Raw genomic sequence first — 21,673 nt, 5'->3', positions numbered from 1 at the left:
GTACATTTGTACCACTGGCCCTCACTTCACAAATTTATTAATCACTCTGGTTAGCGAGTAAGCAATGAGTATAAGTTATCTGCTTGATAGGAAACATAGACTACCAACTAAAAAGCTATTTGGCATAATGCTTATTTTCTCAAGCGATATAAATTATTTTCGACATTTCCGTAAAAACTAAACAGTAATGAACGTCGTTTACATATTATACACAGGGACGTAGCTAAGGCCTGATGATTGAGAGTGGGTAGGGGGGGGGGGGAGAGATGTAGTGGCTGAAATTCCAACTGGATGGGATTTGGAGCCAGAAAATTCCGACTGCTGCCTTGTAACCCGCAGCCCCCCCCCCCCCCCACACCCTACTCGTCAACGATACAGTCAGTGTCAGTCAGTCAGTCAGACACTCCATCTTTCGCGACTGCACTTTTGTTTTTTCGGTACATTTGTACCACTGGCCCTCACTTCACAAATTTATTAATCACTCTGGTTAGCGAGTAAGCAATGAGTATAAGTTATCTGCTTGATAGGCTACATAGACTACCAACTAAAAAGCTATTTGGCATAATGCTTATTTTCTCAAGCGATATAAATTATTTTCGACATTTCCGTAAAAACTAAACAGTAATGAACGTCGTTTACATATTATACACAGGGACGTAGCTAAGGCCTGATGATTGAGAGTGGGTGGGGGGGGGAGAGATTTAGTGGCTGAAATTCCAACTGGATGGGATTTGGAGCCAGAAAATTCCGACTGCTGCCTTGTAACCCGCAGCCCTCCCCCCCCCACACCCTACTCGTCAACGATACAGTCAGTGTCAGTCAGTCAGTCAGACACTCCATCTTTCGCGACTGCACTTTTGTTTTTTCGGTACATTTGTACCACTGGCCCTCACTTCACAAATTTATTAATCACTCTGGGTAGCGAGTAAGCAATGAGTATAAGTTATCTGCTTGATAGGCTACATAGACTACCAACTAAAAAAGCTATGTTAATGTAACAAAGGGGAAAACTTTTCTTTTTCAACAAATTATATTCGACGACATAGTGAACTACCCCAAAATACAGTGCTTTTTCCTAACGCGCTTAATATTATTTTCTTGGGGGGGGGGGCTATTTATCACTCACATGAAAAAAATCAAATTGTTCACTTCATTCCAACTGAGCATTGGGAATGAAGTGAACAGTTAAACATTTTGCAGAAAAATGTTGAGTTGACGAGATACGATAAGTTGCCAATTAAACATTTTGCAGAAAATTTTACAATTGCTCAATTGGGATGAAGTGAACAATTGAACATTTTGCCAAAAACATGTCCAATTAACGAGATAAGATAAGTTGTCAATTGAACATTTTGCAGAAAATTTTTCCATTGCTCAGATGGAATGAAGTGAACAAGTGAACAATTTGCAGCAAAATGTCCAATACACGAGATATGATAAGTTGTCAATAAAACATTTTTCAAAAATTGTTCAATTGCTCAGTTTAAGCAACTAAGCAATCCGACATTTTTCTGGGGTTTTTTTTGGATAAGATTTTATCTTGTTATTTTAACAATTTACTGAAAAATTTCACTGTATGGGCAAAGTTTTTCTTATGTTGATGGCCATTTTAAGCTTCCGTAGAATAACATTGAGCGTTTTAATTGTATACGTTGTACAGTAGTTTATTAGGCATTTTTTTTAGTGTATTCAAAATCACACGAAGTTTTGTATGGTGGAATATAAGAACCTCGAGATACAGTTTCTTAATATGACAAGGAAAACGTGGTAAATATGACTGATTAAAGGTCAAGTTTGACCGAAAATTGTAGGTCACTCACAAATAGCATGAATTTATGAAAAATAGAGTGCCACAGTCGGAAAAATTAGAGTGCCACAGTCGGAAATTCCGTACTCATAAGCGTACGTATACAATTTTAATCTAAGGCTGATGGGTACAGTTTCTTCCTCGTTATGATCCCCCACTATAATTTTCAGTTGATATATGTAATCAACATATTATGTTAAATTAAAAGTAAGTATAGGTATCATCAAACTATATATGAAATTGATCGCAGAGTCAATCAGGCGTAATAGATTTAGGGAGGGGAAATTGATTGTGGGGTGAGGGGCTTCGAGTTCAAATACGTATACTCATCAAAAGTAGTCTGTAATGGCCCCAAATTACGGCATGCTGTAATTGCTGGAAGTTTTCAAAAAAGTCCTTTCCTGAAGGTGTTCACTCTCCATATGGTTCGCTGACATTATAAACACACACAACAAGATGACTAAATTTCCCAGTTAGGTAAATTTCCTCCAAGGTGGTTAATAAAACAGTTTAAGAATTTTAACATAAGGTGACCATATTTTAATATGTAGCATATATGGGACCAATAAATCATACTTAGTATGATAGTAATATTTAGTAGTGTAGGGTCTACTCGTTTGTATTGGGCTTTAACCTAGTGAAGTTGTATATAACAAGGTTTGAACCTAACTGGAGACCAAAACTTCCCGGTATGTAACACCTTCGAAAAATAAATGAAGAGGCGCGGGAGGGGGATTCAAGAAATTATGTAATATATTGGCTTCTTAAATAGTGCAGTTCCTAAAGGGTCTACTCGTTTGTATTGGGTTTTAATGCCTTCTAAATCGCTTAATTTTCGAACAGTTTCTGTAAAGACTACTATATTTCAGTCACACTTTCCCAAGCGTGGGCACAATTCCCCTTAGCGTGGGCACAATAAAGTTACTGTCACACATGCATGTTAACCAATATGTATATGTGTATATATGTATATGTGTCGGGGGGGGGGGGGGTCGGGTGTCGGAAAGAGGATTCAAGAAAGTATGTAATATATTGGCTTCTTAAATAGAGCAGTTCCTAAAGGGTCTACTCGTTTGTATTGGGTTTTAATGCCATCTAAATTGCTTAATTTTCGAATGGTTTCTGTAGAGACTACTATATTTCAGTCATACTTTCCCAAGCGTGGGCACAATTCCCCTAAGCGTGGGCACAATAAAGTTACTGTCACACATGCATGTTAACCAATATGTATACATGTGTATACATGTATATGTGTAAGGGGGGGGGGGTCGGGTGGGAAAGAGGATTCAAGAAAGTATGTAATATAAAGGCTTTTTAAATAGTGCAGTTCCACAATGGGCACAATAAAGTTACTGTCACACATGCATGTTAACCAATATGTATATGGGTATATATGTATATGTGTCGGGGGGGGGGGGGGTCGGGTGTCGGAAAGAGGATTCAAGAAAGTATGTAATATATAGGCTTCTTAAATAGTGCAGTTCCTAAAGGGTCTACTCGTTTGTATTGGGTTTTAATGCCATCTAAATCGCTTAATTTTCGAATGGTTTCTGTGAAGACTACTATATTTCAGTCATACTTTCCCAAGCGTGGGCACAATTCCCCTAAGCGTGGGCACAATAAAGTTACTGTCACACATGCATGTTAACCAATATGTATATGTGTATCTATGTATATGTGTCAGGGGGGGGGGGTCGGGTGTCGGAAAGAGGATTCAAGAAAGTATGTAATATAAAGGCTTCTTAAATAGTGCAGTTCATAAAGGGTCTACTCGTTTGTATTGGGTTTTAATGCTTTCTAAATCGCTTAATTTTCGAACAGTTTCTGTGAAGACTACTATATTTCAGTCATACTTTCCCAAGCGTGGGCACAATTCTCCAAAGCGTGGGCACAATAAAGTTACTGTCACACATGCATGTTAACCAATATGTATATGTGAATATATGTATATGTGTCGGGGGGGGGGGGTCGGGTGTCGGAAAGAGGATTCAAGAAAGTATGTAATATATAGGCTTCTTTAATAGTGCAGTTCCTAAAGGGTCTACTCGTTTGTATTGGGTTTTAATTCCTTCTAAATTGCTTAATTTTCAAATGGTTTCTGTGAAGACTACTATATTTCAGTGATACTTTCCCAAACGTGGGCACAATTCCCCTAAGCGTGGGCACAATAAAGTTACTGTCACAAATGCATGTCAACCAAAATGTGTATATATGTTTATGTGTCGGGGGGCGGGGGTGGGTCGGGGGTCGGAAAGAGGATTCAAGAAAGTATGTAATATATTGGCTTCTTAAATAGTGCAGTTCCTAAAGGGTCTACTCGTTTGTATTGGGTTTGAATGCCATCTAAATCGCTTAATTTTCGAATGGTTTCTGTGAAGACTACTATATTTCAGTCATACTTTCCCAAGCGTGGGCACAATTCCCCTAAGCGTGGGCACAATAAAGTTACTGTCACACATGCATGTTAACCAATATGTATACATGTGTATACATGTATATGTGTAAGGGGGGGGGGGGGTCGGGTGGGAAAGAGGATTCAAGAAAGTATGTAATATAAAGGCTTTTTAAATAGTGCAGTTCCACAATGGGCACAATAAAGTTACTGTCACACATGCATGTTAACCAATATGTATATGTGTATCTATGTATATGTGTCAGGGGGGGGGGGGTGGGTCGGGTGTCGGAAAGAGGATTCTAATATAGAGGCTTCTTTAATAGTGCAAAGCGTGGGCACAATAAAGTTACTGTCACACATGCATGTTAACCAATATGTATATGTGTAGTGTATGCGGCTGCGTACATTATGTTGTCTATGTATATATTTTAATCGTACATATGTCTGTAACTGAGACTGTATCTGTGGACTGTATTGGCCGCAAATTAAGCAACTTGCAATAATTGCTAGGAATGTTCAAAAAAATACTTTCCTTGGAGGGCTTCGCTCTCCAAATTGTTCTCAGACATTCTTAATGAACACAAAAGATGACTGAATGTCTAGTGAGGTAATTTTTCTTCCAACGAGGTAATATAACCGTTTAAGAATATTGACCAGAGGTGAGGTGACCATTTTTGAATATATGGCATATATGGGCCAATACAGCATACTTTAATCCTTCTACATAACCTATATTAGTTGCATATAACAAGTTTGAACCTAACTGGACACCCAAACTTCTCCCGTAGCAACGTAAACACCTTCGAAAATTAAACGGGTGAGAGGGGGGGGGGGGGGGTCGGAGTGTTTGAAAGAGAATATAAGAAAGTACATGATGTATAGGCTTTTGTCTCACTTGCATTTTTTCATGGGGCCTTCTCGTTTGTACATGGTGTAATGCCTTCCAAATTGTTAAATTTAAGAACAGGTTTTATGACAACTAGCCTAATATATTTCAATCATACTTTCCCAAGCGTGGGCACAATTCCCTAAGCGTGGCACAATACGGATCATATGTATATATGTGTGTGTGTATAGTGTACGCGGCTGCGTGCAGTACACGTTGTATATGTTCATTTTAATCGTTACGTCTGTATCTAGCCGGTAAGCAATAGGCCCTACCTACAAGTTGTTTTTCATTCTATATATTAATCTTCGTGGCATTGCTTTACTAATTTTGAGGTGAATGTTTGTAAAAGGTTTCCATGTGTGAATTCAGAGTTCAATAACATTATCTACAATAGAAAATTTTCAATAGAAATGAATGTGGAACACATTTCTGGCGTCATCATGTGTCATTTATTTACACTTGCTTTCTATCGCTGCAACAGAAACATTTGCAGCAATGAATAAGAGAGGAAAGGGAGAGCAAAATCGTTATTAAGTTGTCGCATTCCTGCAGTAAAGAGTGCACCGTCTTAACTACAAATTTATAAATATATACTTTGTACCTCGTAAAACGTGTTTGGTAAAGTATGTTCTTTACTTTGAATCTTTTACTTGCAATTGTTTAGAACTTTAGATTTTACACCCCAATACAAAACCAGTATATCCCGCTCCAAAGGTTTGCTGTTTTGGCCCCTAATATGCCTGGTATTCAAATATGGTCACCTTTGATACAAAAAAAAAATATTGTATTTGTATTACCACCCTTGACATTCAGCCATTTTATGTCTTTAATTTAGAAAGTATGAGAACAATTTGGAAAGTAAAGACCTCCTGGAAGGTAAGTTTTGTAAACTTCTGGCAGTTATATATAGCGTGCTATAATTTGTGGCATATGCAGACTACCTTTCATCCTTTTAGCCACCGACAAATTGCTCAACGGGCAAGTATTAGCTTTGAAGTTATGTTTTCAGGATCACCGCCCTATAAGTGTGTTATACATGTGCACATAATGGTAGCAGTGTTATACATATGAGCTGTTAATGTTACCCTAAAACTGTGGCTTTCTAGGCATTAACCCATCATTTCATGCTCACGACCCGACCTATAGCCAGATTGTTTAACAGGTGAGTTACAACTCCCTGATTTAACTAGTAATTAGCCTAGCTAGGAAGCACATTAACGCAGGAGGATCGCCATCCTTTTGGAAATTTTCCAGTTCATATACTCCCTTAATGGGGTATAAGAGAATGTATAGCAAACGCTGATACGTGTGCGAAAATTATCAAAGGAGAAAACAACCTCCCCGTGTGAAAAGAAAACAAAGAACAATAAGAAAGAGTATACTATTACTTTCAAACGGATAGTATCAGCAGGGAGTTGTTATGCAACTCCCTGGTATTAGTCAGCCATACATTTCGTACGCTATTCGCCGTCACATTATTAACCCTCCTGTTGTCATGTAAGCAGCTTTGACCGCGTTTGAAAACAAGCGCGTTTTTTCATCCTGGTTTTGCTGTCGTTTGATTGGAGGATGAACAGCGACTGATCAGGGAGGTCTAAAATATCACCTCCCTGATCAACAGATGAGGGTTGTTCATTGCGGTTTCACAAATTCTCTACAATAAACCAATTGGATGCACTGTTCTGTTTGATACAGTATAAGGCAAGCAGTATCGAGTATTTTCATTGTTGTATCTGCATGCATATGCATCAAGAAGCAGATAAACCAAACACGTACCATACTAATCGGACATAAATAAAAATAATGATAAAAAACGTCAGGCCAACTTACTTTAACACATAAATAATTATACATAAAAAAGTTAGACAGACAGATGAGGAGATCCCGTGTATGTGTCTTCTCATCTGTTTTCTCATGATTCCAGCGGTAGTGATAAGAATATCGATCAGCCATGCCATAGCGCCAAACTTAATTCTTTGTAAGGGCGAGCTGTTTGTTGAGGTATTATGATCGAGGGCCCGCAACGGGAATTACGTAACTTACCAAAATGAGCAACCACGAGGAAATTTGCTGATACGCTCATAGAATTAGCTTGAGGAGTTTTGTTGGTTTGACGGCTGTATATATATATATATATATATATATATATATAAATATATATTTTATATATATATATATATATATATATATATATATATATATATATATATATATATAAATATATATTTTATATATATATATATATATATATATATAAATATATATTTTATATATATATATATATATATATATATATATATATATATATATATATTATAACTGAACAAAGTATGAGAAATACATTGTGAGGTACATATGGTTGTATGTATGTGCAAGCCATGCACATTCACGTTGAGAAAGATATATGCTGTATTAGAACAATGTCAGATATTCAAATATGGTCATCTTTGGTCAAATCCTTAAATTTTTTATATTACCACGTGCACCCTGAAGGAAATTTACTTCACTGGACATTCAGTCATCTTGTATGTCCATTTACTAGAATTTCAAGAGGACACTTTGGAAGAGTTAAAACCTCTCTTTTTGAAAACTTCTAGCAAGTACTTTAGCATGCTATAATTACAGACGAACATATAATGAACCGAATAGGCAGATGATTGTCTCGGTAAAAATTACCCGTGGGTATAAATTAAATGTGACGTATATGGGCGTTGTAATCATACCGTAATCACGTTCTGTGTATTTTTTGAAATTTCCGACGCTTAAGTTAATATTAATCATCTCTTAAATTCCGAATCTTTATTGAGTCAACGTAAGCGAAGTTGATGTAATCATGTTGTACTGACACTCGTGCTATGTGTATGCTCTGCGCTCGACGCGTAAGTGAATCGTAATCTTCCCGTAAATTCCGAATTCAGTGGAGAATACATTCAACGTAAACGCAATGTGTAAGTTGGTGTAATCATGCTGTAATCCCGTGGTGTGCATGCTTCGGAATTTCCGACGTGTATATCCTAAACATGCCGTACTGTGCCTGTTTCAGGTGAACGAAAATAACTTAAACTTGACTTTAAGGATTTCGTAATCAATACGTAAACGCTGAAATGAACGTATTTGGGTATTTGTAAGATAATTGTAGATATACAGTAAATTTTTAACTGCACTCGTTTCAGCCAACGTAAATGTTGAAATTTTGTTCATGAGATGCAGTCACAGGGTAATATCATTATCGGAAAGATTGACATGAGAATTGTGTCCAGTGTTTTATTTCATGGAACAATCAACGTTAAAGTCATGCTTAAGTTTGGCGTAAGTTTGTTGTAAACGCGTTGCATCTATGCTACGAGTTTCCGATGTGTAAGATAATCGTAATCCTGTCGTAAATTTCTTCGTGGCGAGATTAAGGTCAACGTAAACGTGGAGAAGAAATAAGTTTTAATAAATACGGAAGTAATTATTAACTTCCGATATGTAAGTTGTCATAAACGTAACGGAAATCTGTTGTTCCGTGTTTACAATGTTTACGGATGCGTAATCACATCGTAAACGCGTTGTTCCAAAATGTACGGGTTTCCGATGTTTAAGGTGACCGTAAGCAAGACGTAAACATCCAAGGACTGTGCTTACGATAACTTAAATGCGTGTCTTTTTCCCGTGTAATTCTCAGTGTAAGAATGCTAGGAAAGGAAGAACTGTACAGAGAAGTCTTTGTCAAAGAGTTCCTCTTCAAGTGGTGAAAATAATCGTGGAAACTATTTTACTTACAAACAGGTGTTTCTAGCTAATTCTTAGTGATGTATGTGCCTCACAATACCTTCTATTTTTACATCATTTTTGGAAATGCGACCTCTTGCGAACTTAAAGGTTTAAGTTTAGGCCTATAGGGTGACATCTTCGAATACTATATAGACAATATATGTCAATGAATTGGAGAGAATATGTTAATGAGTGTGTGGAGAATATATGGTACTTGATGTTACAATAAATACAGTACACTAGATATTAAGCACTTCCATGAAAGAAGTTCCAAACGTATGTGTGGACACAGGAAATGACTGTTGTTGAGTTATCACGCAATCCATAGAGATTGAAGAGTGGGGGAGGGGGGCACAGTAGGAAAGAAACTGAATATTGCACATATCACAAAACTAATAATATCAACATATTATACCTTGAAAGTGCATTACAATGCTAAGATATCTTTTTGACTGTTACACACTATTTTAAATGACAGTCTTTGAGTTATCATGCAATCCATAGAGAAAGAGTGGGGGAAGGGGAGGTTGGGGGACATAATAGGAAGTGCTAAGGTTGTGGGGAGACAGGTAAGTGAGGAGCGAAGTAACTCTAAATGTTGTACATTTATTGCACATATCACAAAACTAAATATTATCAACATATTATACCTTGAAAGCACATTGCAATGCTTAGATATATTTTTGAAATGTTACACATTATCTTAAATGTCTTCATTTGAGACACTAAACCTAACAAAATTTAAAAAATCAAAGATGAGACTGGAGAAGGGATAGCCTTGGGGAATGTGTTAGCTTAAAGTACAAGATATAGCTGTACAACAAAATACATCTCAGAAAAGGGTGAAACTGGTGTCCTACCGATGCAGTGAAAATATAATACCTAATACATCAAAGGGCTAGGGAATAGCAGGAATGAATATGCATGCTTACACATTAATATGCAAATTTTAAAACTAACATTAGACACATGCAGTATTCGAGTATTCCACTTTGGGAACAGAAATATTACTTCTCAATTATAGCAAATTAAAACAGAATAAACCTGCTATGAGAGACAGTGATGTCGAGTGACTTTCCAATAAGTACTGCACTTTCCTGCTTCAGATATGTATGTATGTATTTTAGATCCTCCTGCAAGCAGAAACTCGTGAAAAAGCCATCATTGGCTTAACAAAGCCGCAAGCTGACCAAAGTCAGTCTCTTACATTCATATTTAACATCCATGATTATGAATTGTCAATTGTCAACAATTCTGTAACTGGACAACATACATTAATCTTGGAGTGACTCGAACCAGGGACCTTCGAGTCACTCCAAGATAATATATTATATGTCACATTCAGGTCGGGTGAAATTTTTGTTTGTGGTACCTGCAACAGCAACAGCTGCTGAATCGTAAGCCTCATTAATATTCCTTACATAATTTAGATATATAAACGGAGAATATTATGTTATAGGGAATCTATCAAAACCACTGCTTCTTGGAAAATGAAAAAAAAAAAAAGTGTTCTAAGCAGATGGATGAATTTTTCAATTTTGTCGCTATACTTTGTACTGTGCGGTATATTGCCTCAGTTATGAATTCCTCAAATGTACAGTGCCCAGTGTATGCTGTATATGTACACAGGGGTGCCCCTGGGATTTCCCGTGTGAGCGAGGGGTAACTGCTTTGTGACACTGGAGGGCAAGAGCATACCTGGAAGGCAGGGGGGGTGGGTCTGAGGGTATAGTCGGACGGAAAATATTGTTAAACACCCTAATGTCAATCATTATAACAACAAATAAGATAAAAATGCTTTGTTAAATAGGCAGAAGAACTTTTATTTGTTGCTATAATTTAGTGTTCACAACCAATTTATCAATATCAGATCATGGCATGGAATAAACAGTAGGTTTGAAAATTTGCAATCCTTGCACTTATTCCTTCTCTGAAACAGTGAGGCGGCAATGTTGGTAATACTTTTGCGAGACGGTCGCAAAATGAATACTTAAGGAAATCCTGTGTATGCATGCATATCTATTTTTGAAAAGGCAATGAGAAAATTCAGAACAGTGAAAGACTTCCAGCCTACATTGGGATTCGTACTCGGGCCTCTCGCTTTATATGCGGACACTCTAATCTAGGGTATATGGACACTGATTGTATGTCCAGAGGCTCAAAATCATATGGACATTAATATATATATATATATATATATATCTGGCTTTAGGAATCACAAATGATTTTGAGTTGGTTAGCATCATGTTTGATCTCTCGAGTAAATATGTCACCAAAACAGAACTAGTATTGTTCGATACAGGTGACAAAACGCCTACAGTGGAATTATGATCTTCCATACCATTTACAAACCTCTGGACATACAATCAGCTTACATAGCCTAGTGGTTAGGGTGTCCGCATGTAAAGCTCCGATTCAATCCCAGTGGAGGCTAGAAAGTTTTTCACTGTTCTGGATTTTCTTGCTTTTTAAAAAAAAAAATTCCAATGCTCTAGAAAATTCCACATTGGAATGTGATTACATGCTCGTTTCTTTGACTGTTACTATAGATTAGATTAGATTAGATTAGATTAGATAAGATACATTTTTGTATCGATTATGATTGCAGGGTGGACGGATATATGGTACAAACTGGTACAGCCATGCAGTAGAACTTACCATCTCCTGGTCACCATTCAGCAGTTCAGCCTGTAGCGCATGTTTTTCATCTCTGGTAATCATACGAACAGAAACCTTCAAACCCATTCAGAAGGAATTATAAGAAAGAACACAATGATTGATGCAATTTTTTTTTTTAAAAAGACAGTATTTTATAGATAAAAAAAATAGTTAACATAAATGGAAGTAAAAATTCACTCCTAGTTTCAGAGTTTGTATACCTTCTGTGTCTGCCATAGAGAAGATGCAGGGCTGCCAACTCTTGAAATTCGCTAGAAAAGTGGGAAACAAAACAACCACTTTCCCATATATACGGTGTTACGCGCATACATGTAAGCTTACGTACAAATATATCTCTTTGCCATCTGTGGAACTTTGTGTATGTATACACTTGTATATCAAACCTGTCACTTCAGAAGCTTGTCGATAGCCACTTCTCAAAACTCAAAATTTTTGATCGTTATAATAACACAAAAACAATGGGCTGATTGCTTTATTAAGATGGCTGAGCGTGACCTTAGAGGTGTCCCACAGTAATGCCCCCCCCCCATCCCAAACCAAAAAATATTATTTAAAGAGCAATGATTTCCAGATATCTCTCAAAAGTTACAACAGAAATTAACCTTTTGGTCTCGTGAGGGCACACATCTTTTGGATATTATTATTTTGACTTCATATTTCAAATTTAAATAAAATTTCAACAATAAAAATTTTTAAAAAATGCATTGTCTGGACCAAGGCAATATCTTATTGACTAATGATTACCTAAACTACTTAAATTTGCCCAGAACACAGAATTTATGTTCACTTCAGAAGCTTGTTGATAGTCACTTCTCAAAACCAAAAGCTTTGATCGTAAATAACACAAAAACAGTGGCTGATTGCTTTATTAAGATGGCTGAGCGTGACCTTGGAGGTGTCCCAGAGTAACGCCCCCCCATGATTTTTAAATATACTGCTTTAAGTATGCCTGCATACTCTACCATACATATAGTGTTTAAAGTATGCCACCATACTCTATCAATGTACTGCTTTAAGTATGCCTCGATACTCTGTAATTAGTATACTGCTTTAAGGTATGCCTCCATACTCTGTTGTTAATATACTGCTTTAAGTATGCCTCCATACTCTGTCATAAATATACTGCTTAAAATATGCCTCCATACTCTATAATATAAAATACACTTCCTCAAGTATGCCTCCATACTCTGTCATTAATATACTGCTTTAAGTATGCCTCCATACTCTGTTATTAATATACTGCTTTAAGTATGCCTCCATACTCTGTCATAAATATACTGCTTTAAGTATGCCTCCATACTCTATTACATGTACTGCTTTAAGTATGCCTCCATACTCTATCATAAATATACTGCTTTAAGTATGCCTCCATACTCTGTTATTAATATACTGCTTTAAGTATGCCTCCATACTCTGTCATAAATATACTGCTTAAAATATGCCTCCATACTCTATAATATAAAATACACTTCCTCAAGTATGCTTCCATACTCTGTCATTAATATACTGCTTTAAGTATGTCTCCAAAGTCTATCATAAATATACTGCTCTAAGTATGCCTCCATACTCTACCATAAATATACTGCTTAAAGTATGCTTCCATTCTCTACCATAAATATACTGCTTTAAGTATGACTGCATACTCATAAATATACTCCTTTAAGTATGCCTCCGTACTCTACCATAAATATACTGCTTTAAGTATGCCTTCATATTCTAACATGAATATACTGCTTTAAGTATGCCTCCATACTCTATCATAAATAAACTGCTTTAAGTATGCTTCCATACTCTGTCATAACAATACTGCTTTAAGTATGCCTCCATACTCTATCATAAATAAACTGCTTAAAGTATGCCTTCATACACTGCTTTATCACATTGGGAGATAATCAACCTTTCGAGCCGAGACAATAAATGAATGTTTATTATTCTACCATTACATTTCCTCCGGGCTTTCCCACGCAATTAAGCTTACGGTAGTGCGACTGACAGTACGCTTGCAATCTGGCCTATCACTTAAACGATTCAAAAACAGTGGTGATTCAAGAGCCCTGTAAGGTAGATCTCAGCAAAGTGCAAGAACATGCAAAGTTCATCTCCAAGAAATTAACAGAAATTTACATCTCAAGTGTTTGAATCTAACATCACAATGTGCAAGAACATGCACTGTTCATCTCCAAGAAATTAACAGAAATTTATATCTCAAGTGTTTGAATCTATCATCACAATGTGCAAGAACATGCACTGTTCATCTCCAACAAATTAACAGACAATTTATATCTCAAGCGTTTGAATCTAACATCACAATGTGCAAGAACATGCACTGTTCATCTCCATACACTGTGGTACTCATACTACCCAGTCTGGTACTCAATATATTCATTTGTTCATGAATGATGATTGCTATATATCAAATACAACGATCGTTAATATACAAACAGCCAATGGTATTTAAAGAGGAAACTAGCACGCTGGATTACCTTGCCCTAACGTCATCTAAACTACATCTGAAGATATCATAATAATCATAATTATGAACTTATCATAATTATTGTCACTATCCTCTCATTCCAGGTTCAATATCTTAGTAAAAACCAAGAAGCATCGCCACTCCCACAGTTCCTTAGAGAAAGGTTTCTATCTTCACACCAGGCGGGTAAAAAGGTTTATAAAAAAAATAAAACCCTTCCTTATTTTTGTTTTCTATCAATCTTACATTCTAAATTATTTATCATGCAGGGAGCATAATACGACAGCACATTATATTTATACTCCCTGGACGGTTTAAATTCTTTACACTTAAGTAATTTTTTCGAGTTTCCCTTTACGACAGTGCAAAACGGTCAGGTTACAAACAAATTATACCATCCATGCAGGTCGCTGGCTTAAAAAATTGATAAATCTATTACGTATTATGGCAGAGAAGGTGAGATTTGAATTGCTAAGTCAAATGCCCGCTTACGGTATCTTATTCCTTTTATACTTTTCCTACCTCCACATTATTGGCTTGATCATCAGTGAGTGCAATTTAAAAGCACATCCTCTCCTTAAGGCCTATACTACTCCTAACTCGACTCACAACAATTGGATCTGGTAATGTCAGATAAACGGTGAATTCTTCCGTCTAGCAACGCCAGGGAAGTAGACAATTTTTCGTTCAAAACCAAACGCATGAGAACTGACAGCATTTTTTATACCGTATATATATGGTGGGGGGGAGGGAATATCATTAGAATTTCAAAATATCTATTACACAGAATTGAGCAATTAAAAGGTGACCAAAACTCAGTCACTTTTTCTATACAGCAATTTGCTATATACTTGTCTCCTTTCATATTTTTTGTGCATTCATGTGAATGTTGCTCATTTTGGTGTGCTACCTATCTAAATCATTCAATTAATTTACTTTTTGAAGACCAATTATACAGGTTAAACCGAACCTTACATAAATATTTCATGAGCTAAATTGCTATCAGGGTTGTAGCCACAGTGAACAGCCGGATGGAAGAGGTGTAGAGGTGTGGGGTGGGGAGGGGGGGTTACCACCAATATGACTCAAGTTGGACAATGGTTTGTTGCAGATGTTATTGCATAAACTATGAAGCAACGACCAAGGCATTCCTACTACTACTACCCAGTGCAACAAGCTACTGTACTAAGTTACACCTTCTCCCACTGATCAGGCACCCAATAATTTTGTGAGTTTCCTTTCCAGAAATGAACATTTTTCTAACCTAGAATCCTTTATAACAATTATTGTACTTTTGACTAAGGAAACTACTGTTAGGAATATGTACTTCTCAAAATAGGTCATTGTAATAAGGAGAAGCCATCAGTTATAACCACCCGGGCAATTTATACCCAAAAATAAGATTATAAATGACATAAAGCAGTAGTGCGTGTCTTTGGTTTTGAGTTATAGCCCACTGTCAGCTATAAATTTGCTCACTGCCTCCCGAAAGAAATTGATAACAATCAGCTCATATTGTCGTGGATTCCAGTACGTACCAAATTCAACATGTGAGAACCTCGTGGAGTAATGGAATAAAAGATTTTTCAGTCGATGCTACAAGGAATAATCAGGATTTAATGACTTTACTATTCCTTGCGAAGGTGTTTAATTCTCCAAGGGCAAATGTCAATTGGCACTGTAATTGCGGGCTCCACAAGCAGTTGTAAATTTAAAACTAATGGGTACCGGACGGTTTTCTGTTTGGAGAAGTAATTATTCTTTACGCAGTCCGTTCACTTAATCGTACCTACGGTAAACAATGTAGAGCAAGTGCGAATTTAACTGTTATCGAAGGTGTGCGTACAATTATATGGTCTGGTATTTTGATTGGAGTAGGCCTACAGCGACACACCATTGGGTGAACTCTTCAAACAGAGGTCCATACAGCTAGACAAATTATTCATAAGCTGCATTGAAAAGCAGTGTATCGTACCTTTTCAAGCCAAGGAACTAACACAAAGTCTATCAGTGGACTGTCTAGGTTAGCACACAGAGACCTGAAGGCTTGTAGTAAGTTTCAGAAGACATTGCAATACAATGCAGTATAAATGTCAACAACAAATGGTGTTTTAATTCGTAGGATTGGAAGTATCCCATTGTTTCAATGAAGTTAAGATAACATCTTCTTCAGAGAGTTCTACAAATTTATGAAACAATAAATTCAACATTATAAGTTGAACTAAGCTGCTGAAATCATCAAACTTTTACTTAAAGGGGCTTTCCAGGCATGTAAACACGTCTGGAACACATGGACAGATGCCTGTCTCAGCTAATCTGTCTATTCCACCTTAATATGTGTCAATTTCTATTCGTATCTAATAAGCCTGAAAGGGTGCTTAAACTTCAGGTACGATATCAAGATCAAGAGGGGTTGTGAAGATTCACAGAGAAGGCATATGGCTGCCAACTACAACATATAATTTCACTTCTGATCTACTGCAACATGTGATGTCACAATTTATTTGTACTCCTTGGACTAAATTCCAAAAAGCTTCCACTGAGGCCGATACAGATGGATGAAAATCCTAGTCGCTGTGGGAAGGAAGAGAATGATGACCGGGCTATTGGGAGGAGGGACGGGGGGGAGGGGTAATATGAAAGAATGTTGTCAGAGATGCATCAAAATTAGCAATATGACTATAGTGTAGTCATAATTATTTCCAAGTTGAAAATTGGATGTAACTGTTGAAGATGAAGAAAAAATGCAAATTTGTCGGTGAGCGTCTATGACATCACACCTTCTTTGCCTCAAGGAACAGTCTGGTAGTAAAAAGCATATCAACTGCGTAAAATGTTATCTCAAAAACAACACTAGAGAATTGTATCAACATTTTAACAGGACACTTAGAATGTGTTCCTCTTTTAGCCCTAAGAAAAAAAACAATTTTTCACCGGGTTGATCGTTATGTGCGAACGGCATTAGTGCTCACTCTAAATATGCTATAACATCCAATCTGGTCAGCAGTAATCAAACACAAGACGACAACAGTTAGCCTAGGTACAAGTGACCTATTTCAATTTGATCCCAGTTAACGAAAAACTCCGCACTGTAGAATAAAATAGATCTATGTTAATATAATTATCATTATTTAAAAGGTCTTATCTATTCCTTCTACCTTTCGTATACCTCACTTGACTTCCAGTTCATGAATTACCTCTTTAAACACAAGCTATCCTTTTCCCTTCATCCTGAAACTTACAACATCAATTTTTGCTGACTCGCAAAAGATAAAAATGTGTCATGCTGTCACATAACTTTCCCTGGGGTTCTCTGAGATTGTAAATATTTTTTTTTAACTTTCCATGCAAAATCGCTATCGGGTAATTTTATCTGTTTAGTAGGCACAAAATCAATTCTGGGGGAGGTGAAGCAAACAGGCCTTGTGTCATGTTTTCTGAAAAAAATCAATCACAAGAGTAAGTAAGGAGGATAAAAAGAACAAATTCATGATTGTTTGGGTCTGTGCCTTTGGTGTGTTTAGAGCACATTACATGATATAACTTGCTCAAAGGTATATCATGGAGCTGTTTATAGCTCCATGGTTATATTCAGCCTTGAAGTTTGGTGGTTAAGATACCACTCTCCTTCATTGAAGACCCGGTAAATAGGACTCAAATATACAAAAGACACTTTTAGGAATGTCTAGCAAGATCACACAGGGAAACAATGAAGCTAGACAAAGCATGCAAACGAAGTAATTAACCCAGAAGTAGATAATATTTGTTGGACAAACCTTTCTAATGTCTGTAATGTTGTTATTCAGTAACATTACAACATGGCTTGGGGTCTGAATTCCCTGGCATTCAAAAGCAGGGGTTGCAACACTATTAAGGTTCTCCAAAAAAAATGTTGGGAGGGTTGACAAAGAATTTGGAAGGAAAAACGAAATTGCCAGTATTTGTGGGAAAAATCTTGAACATAAATTACTTTCAAAGTAGCAAAATAAAACAACATTTTGCAACTAATCATCAATTTTTTTTTAAAGGGGATGGGGAAAAAAAAAACTCCCTATATAGTTATAGACTAAATAGGTTCTCAGCAACATTATAAACTGTTAATTTAAGTATTTTAAGTTTTCTTTTCTCTAGGTACAATGATTGTGAGAATTGGTTCGAAGCACAGAGCTAAACTTAAGTACTACGACCCTGTTTGAACTTCATAGTTCATAATGCATTACATATTATGATATATATTTATATTATCTCGTACGAATGTCATTAAATCAGTACCAAATGTTCTTGTTAAAGTCGTGGTGGGTGTCCTGTTGAGGTCTTTAGGTAAACTATAAACAAAGGGCCACCAACAGAATCCAATTAATTGGTAGTAAAACTTTCTGCACAGATGGCATCCCATGATAAATGCTTATAGACCAGTCATTTAGAGAGGAACATAAATTCCATCCTTATGAAACCCTGGCGATAAACATTTGACACAGATAATACCTAACGACAGCAAGTCCGATAAACAGAGTATCAAATCATCCCTGTATGTTATGTATATTATATAAGCGTAATTAATATTAAAAAAATAATGGAAATATTAAAAATAAATATTAAAAATAAATATTAAATATTAAAAAAAATTAAGAGAAATATTTGACTTTGATAAATGTTCTGAGAGATGACAAATTCTAATGGGACTTTAGCAGCCATGAATATGGAACTCTTTGAAACTTTCATGACTCAGTTTGATTGTTTCTGGACTTTGACTTTGAACAGTTCTAATCTTTGCATTACCAATTTACACTAATATTAGATATTAATACAAATTAACTTGCCAGATGCATTATACATGTAATACTGTAATCTTGTTTTAAGTTTACACAACAGCTAAACAGTACATACCTTCAGTAAAGTTTGAATATTGTATTGCTCATAATATGAGGTACAGAAGTTTCCGCAGGTCAACTTTGGTAATTTCCTTATATGCCTACTGTAGTCTGTGAAGGCCTATCCATTCAACCATGTACTGATCACATCATGTTGCACATGGGGCCACTTACCCCACCAACCATTTCAACAGACAAAATATTAATAAAAAGAATACAAAAAAAAAAGAGACATTTGAGATGAAAAGAAAGCTTTCATGCAGAAAGAATATTTGATTTCATTTTCTCCATCATTTCAAGGTCAGTCTAAAAATCAATACTAACTATTAAAATAGTTAAAAATTATAGACGAAATAGAATTCAATGCCCAGGAGATTACACCAAGGTATCAAAAGTGATTTTAATCTCCTTACGTTCTATTAGTCATGACTGGTTGTCGTGGAGACATTACTTAACTAATCGGACCATATCTGATTGCGCCTGCAGTGTACAGACTATACATGCATAATTTGAGAAAGACACACACTTGGTAAAAAAAGCAGTCATCTGCTTCCCATTCTTCTGCAATGATCCTTTGAGTAATTTTTACCACTTTTATCAAGAAATGTGCAAAAGTTTTATTATTTCAGTAATATGACATTAGTATCAAAACACATTAAATGCTAGTAAACTGGCATTTGGCATATTTAAAGACTACCACTGGAACAGTTGGCATACTGAGTTCATGGAATTATTTATTAACCTATCACAGTAAAACTGCTTCCATTTTGTGTGCTGTCTTGTAATGTTTTCTAGCTAGGTTTCTCCCTTCTGTGACTTCCATATTTTCTCCTTGTTCCAGTTGACTTTTTATTTGTTCTCTCATTCGTTAAATATTTTATCTTCTCTTTTTCTCTTTGGTCAATAACTTTGATAAACATTATTGTTTATGCTGGTGCCCATCATATTATGTGTAAATATACCAGATTCTTATCATTTTTTAATGTATTTCTGTAAAGCATATGAAAACTAAATTTGAATTACTGAATTGTACTAATTTAAGCCAATGTCTGACTTACATTCTTACAGTTTCAGGAAAAGTACCTATACGTACATGTCTTTACTGTCTATTATGCAGGCCTGAAAAAAGGGAGGAGAGGAGGAGGGGGAGGATGGTAGGGAGGCAAGGGGGTGTCAAAAGGAGGATTTAGGGGGTTCAGCCTCAGGTGTAAAGGTCAATCAATTTGCTTTGAAAACTATGGGATAAAGAATAAATGTTTTCTCATTTTCATTGTACACTAAAAGCAAAAATGAAGTGTGCAGAAAGGGGCTTGGTGATGTCATTGTCTGGGGCTCTGCCTACCTCTTGTTGACCCTCCACAATATTTTAATATTTACCTCAAAGTTCTTGTCTTACCCCAAATTTTCAATTTGCTCACTGGTTCATAGTCCCTATGATAATAGTTCTTATGTCCACATCAACTTCATTTGCGATATCTGTCTACTCAAACTGATGACTTTAATACCGTATAGATTCTACCCCTGTGCTTCCATTTTCTCTTGGCTGACAGCTAAAATACTTTCTCAAGTACGGCAACGGAAATTAAGTAATTATTCCAATCCCAAACACCCTGCTCAGACAATGCCTAACCTCCGAGCCAGTATTTAAATCACATTTGTGTTTACGTTATCGATAGAAAAGAAAACCGTACGCAGTTGGTGCGATACACATTTTGAATAAATTTTCTTAACCCGTCATTTGTTAATACCTGCCGTACAAATAAATATGTATACAGATAAATATATATGTTATGTATAGTGTATATTATATAAGTGCAGTGTGCCCCCCGCTAGCATTGTGATGGTGATAAATGCACCTTGGCCAATCTATTTTCAAGTTTGCGGTTATTTCAATGAGCGCCAATCAGTTATTGCCTATCTAAAATGTAAATGAGTTCTAGCCAAGTGTCTGATTGCTGGAGGTGTTATAGGAATCCACCTACCAGAGTACAGACTTTTCCATATCTCATCGTGCATATAAAAAAATACAAAAGAATATAAACAGACACATCTCCTCCATGAATGTGAGTGATTAAAAAAAAAAAAAAAAAATTCACTGTGACAATTGGGAGTTCATTTTCTTTTTCTTGTCAGGTAAATATATAGATCAGTTGGCAAGCTGACCAATAAATTACATCCAATAAGATTTAGTCCTTAGATTTATTTAACAGATGAAATATTGTTTGGATATATCTTGATATTGATATACATATATACCATTTCAAATCAAGTTTCAATGGCATCGGTAATATTCTCGAGTTTGCTAGAAAAATCCTATTCTGGTCATCCATGTATGAAAAAAAACTGCCTCTAAATCCCTCTACTGTGCACCTATCCTTCCACTTCTATCCCCCTCCCCACAATCCCCTTAATTGTTTAGAGATTGTTTAGAGATAATTGTTTAGAGGTAGTAATTTTGCAAACTTTTTTGCCTAGCGTAGCTTGATTTGGAAAGTTTGAATTGTGATCAGATGTCCACAAACTCTTTAGGCCCATGATTGTTGAACCAGGATCTTCTGTTAGGACCAAGCCATGACCCACCAAGCCCCCCCCCCCCTCCACCCTCTACCAAACCTCAGAACCAATGCTCAGCATGTATGTAAGGTACAGTAACATAAACTATGGCCTTGGTTTTGATTTTCCCTTGCTGTTTGTAGAAATTTTCATCAGAGTCGGCTCCATTCTCCAAATTTTGCTTTCCACCATAAATTCCTCGTAAAAATTAACAGAGAGTAACAGAATACATTATACTTGCATTAATTTG

At 36.2% G+C, this 21,673-nt stretch overlaps 1 protein-coding gene across 12 annotated transcripts in view; it reads right to left on the bottom strand.

Moving 5' to 3' along the window:
• LOC139964551 (prolyl endopeptidase FAP-like) overlaps window positions 1–21,673 on the bottom strand; it is a 251,697-nt gene that overhangs the window by 113,033 nt on the left and 116,991 nt on the right. For 3 of the 12 annotated variants that reach the window (XM_071966201.1, XM_071966204.1, XM_071966213.1), the window contains exon 2: window positions 11,506–11,580. The exons of the other annotated variants lie outside the window; for them this stretch is intronic. In XM_071966201.1, the coding sequence (XP_071822302.1) occupies window positions 11,506–11,580 (75 nt within the window). The remainder of the gene's footprint in view (window positions 1–11,505; window positions 11,581–21,673) is intronic. 12 annotated transcript variants of the gene reach the window in all.

Source organism: Apostichopus japonicus, chromosome 23 (genome assembly GCF_037975245.1).
Source record: "Apostichopus japonicus isolate 1M-3 chromosome 23, ASM3797524v1, whole genome shotgun sequence".
Taxonomy (NCBI): domain Eukaryota; kingdom Metazoa; phylum Echinodermata; class Holothuroidea; order Aspidochirotida; family Stichopodidae; genus Apostichopus; species Apostichopus japonicus.
Note: the sequence above shows the minus strand (reverse complement) of the source record. Positions and strands in the feature narration are given on the sequence as shown.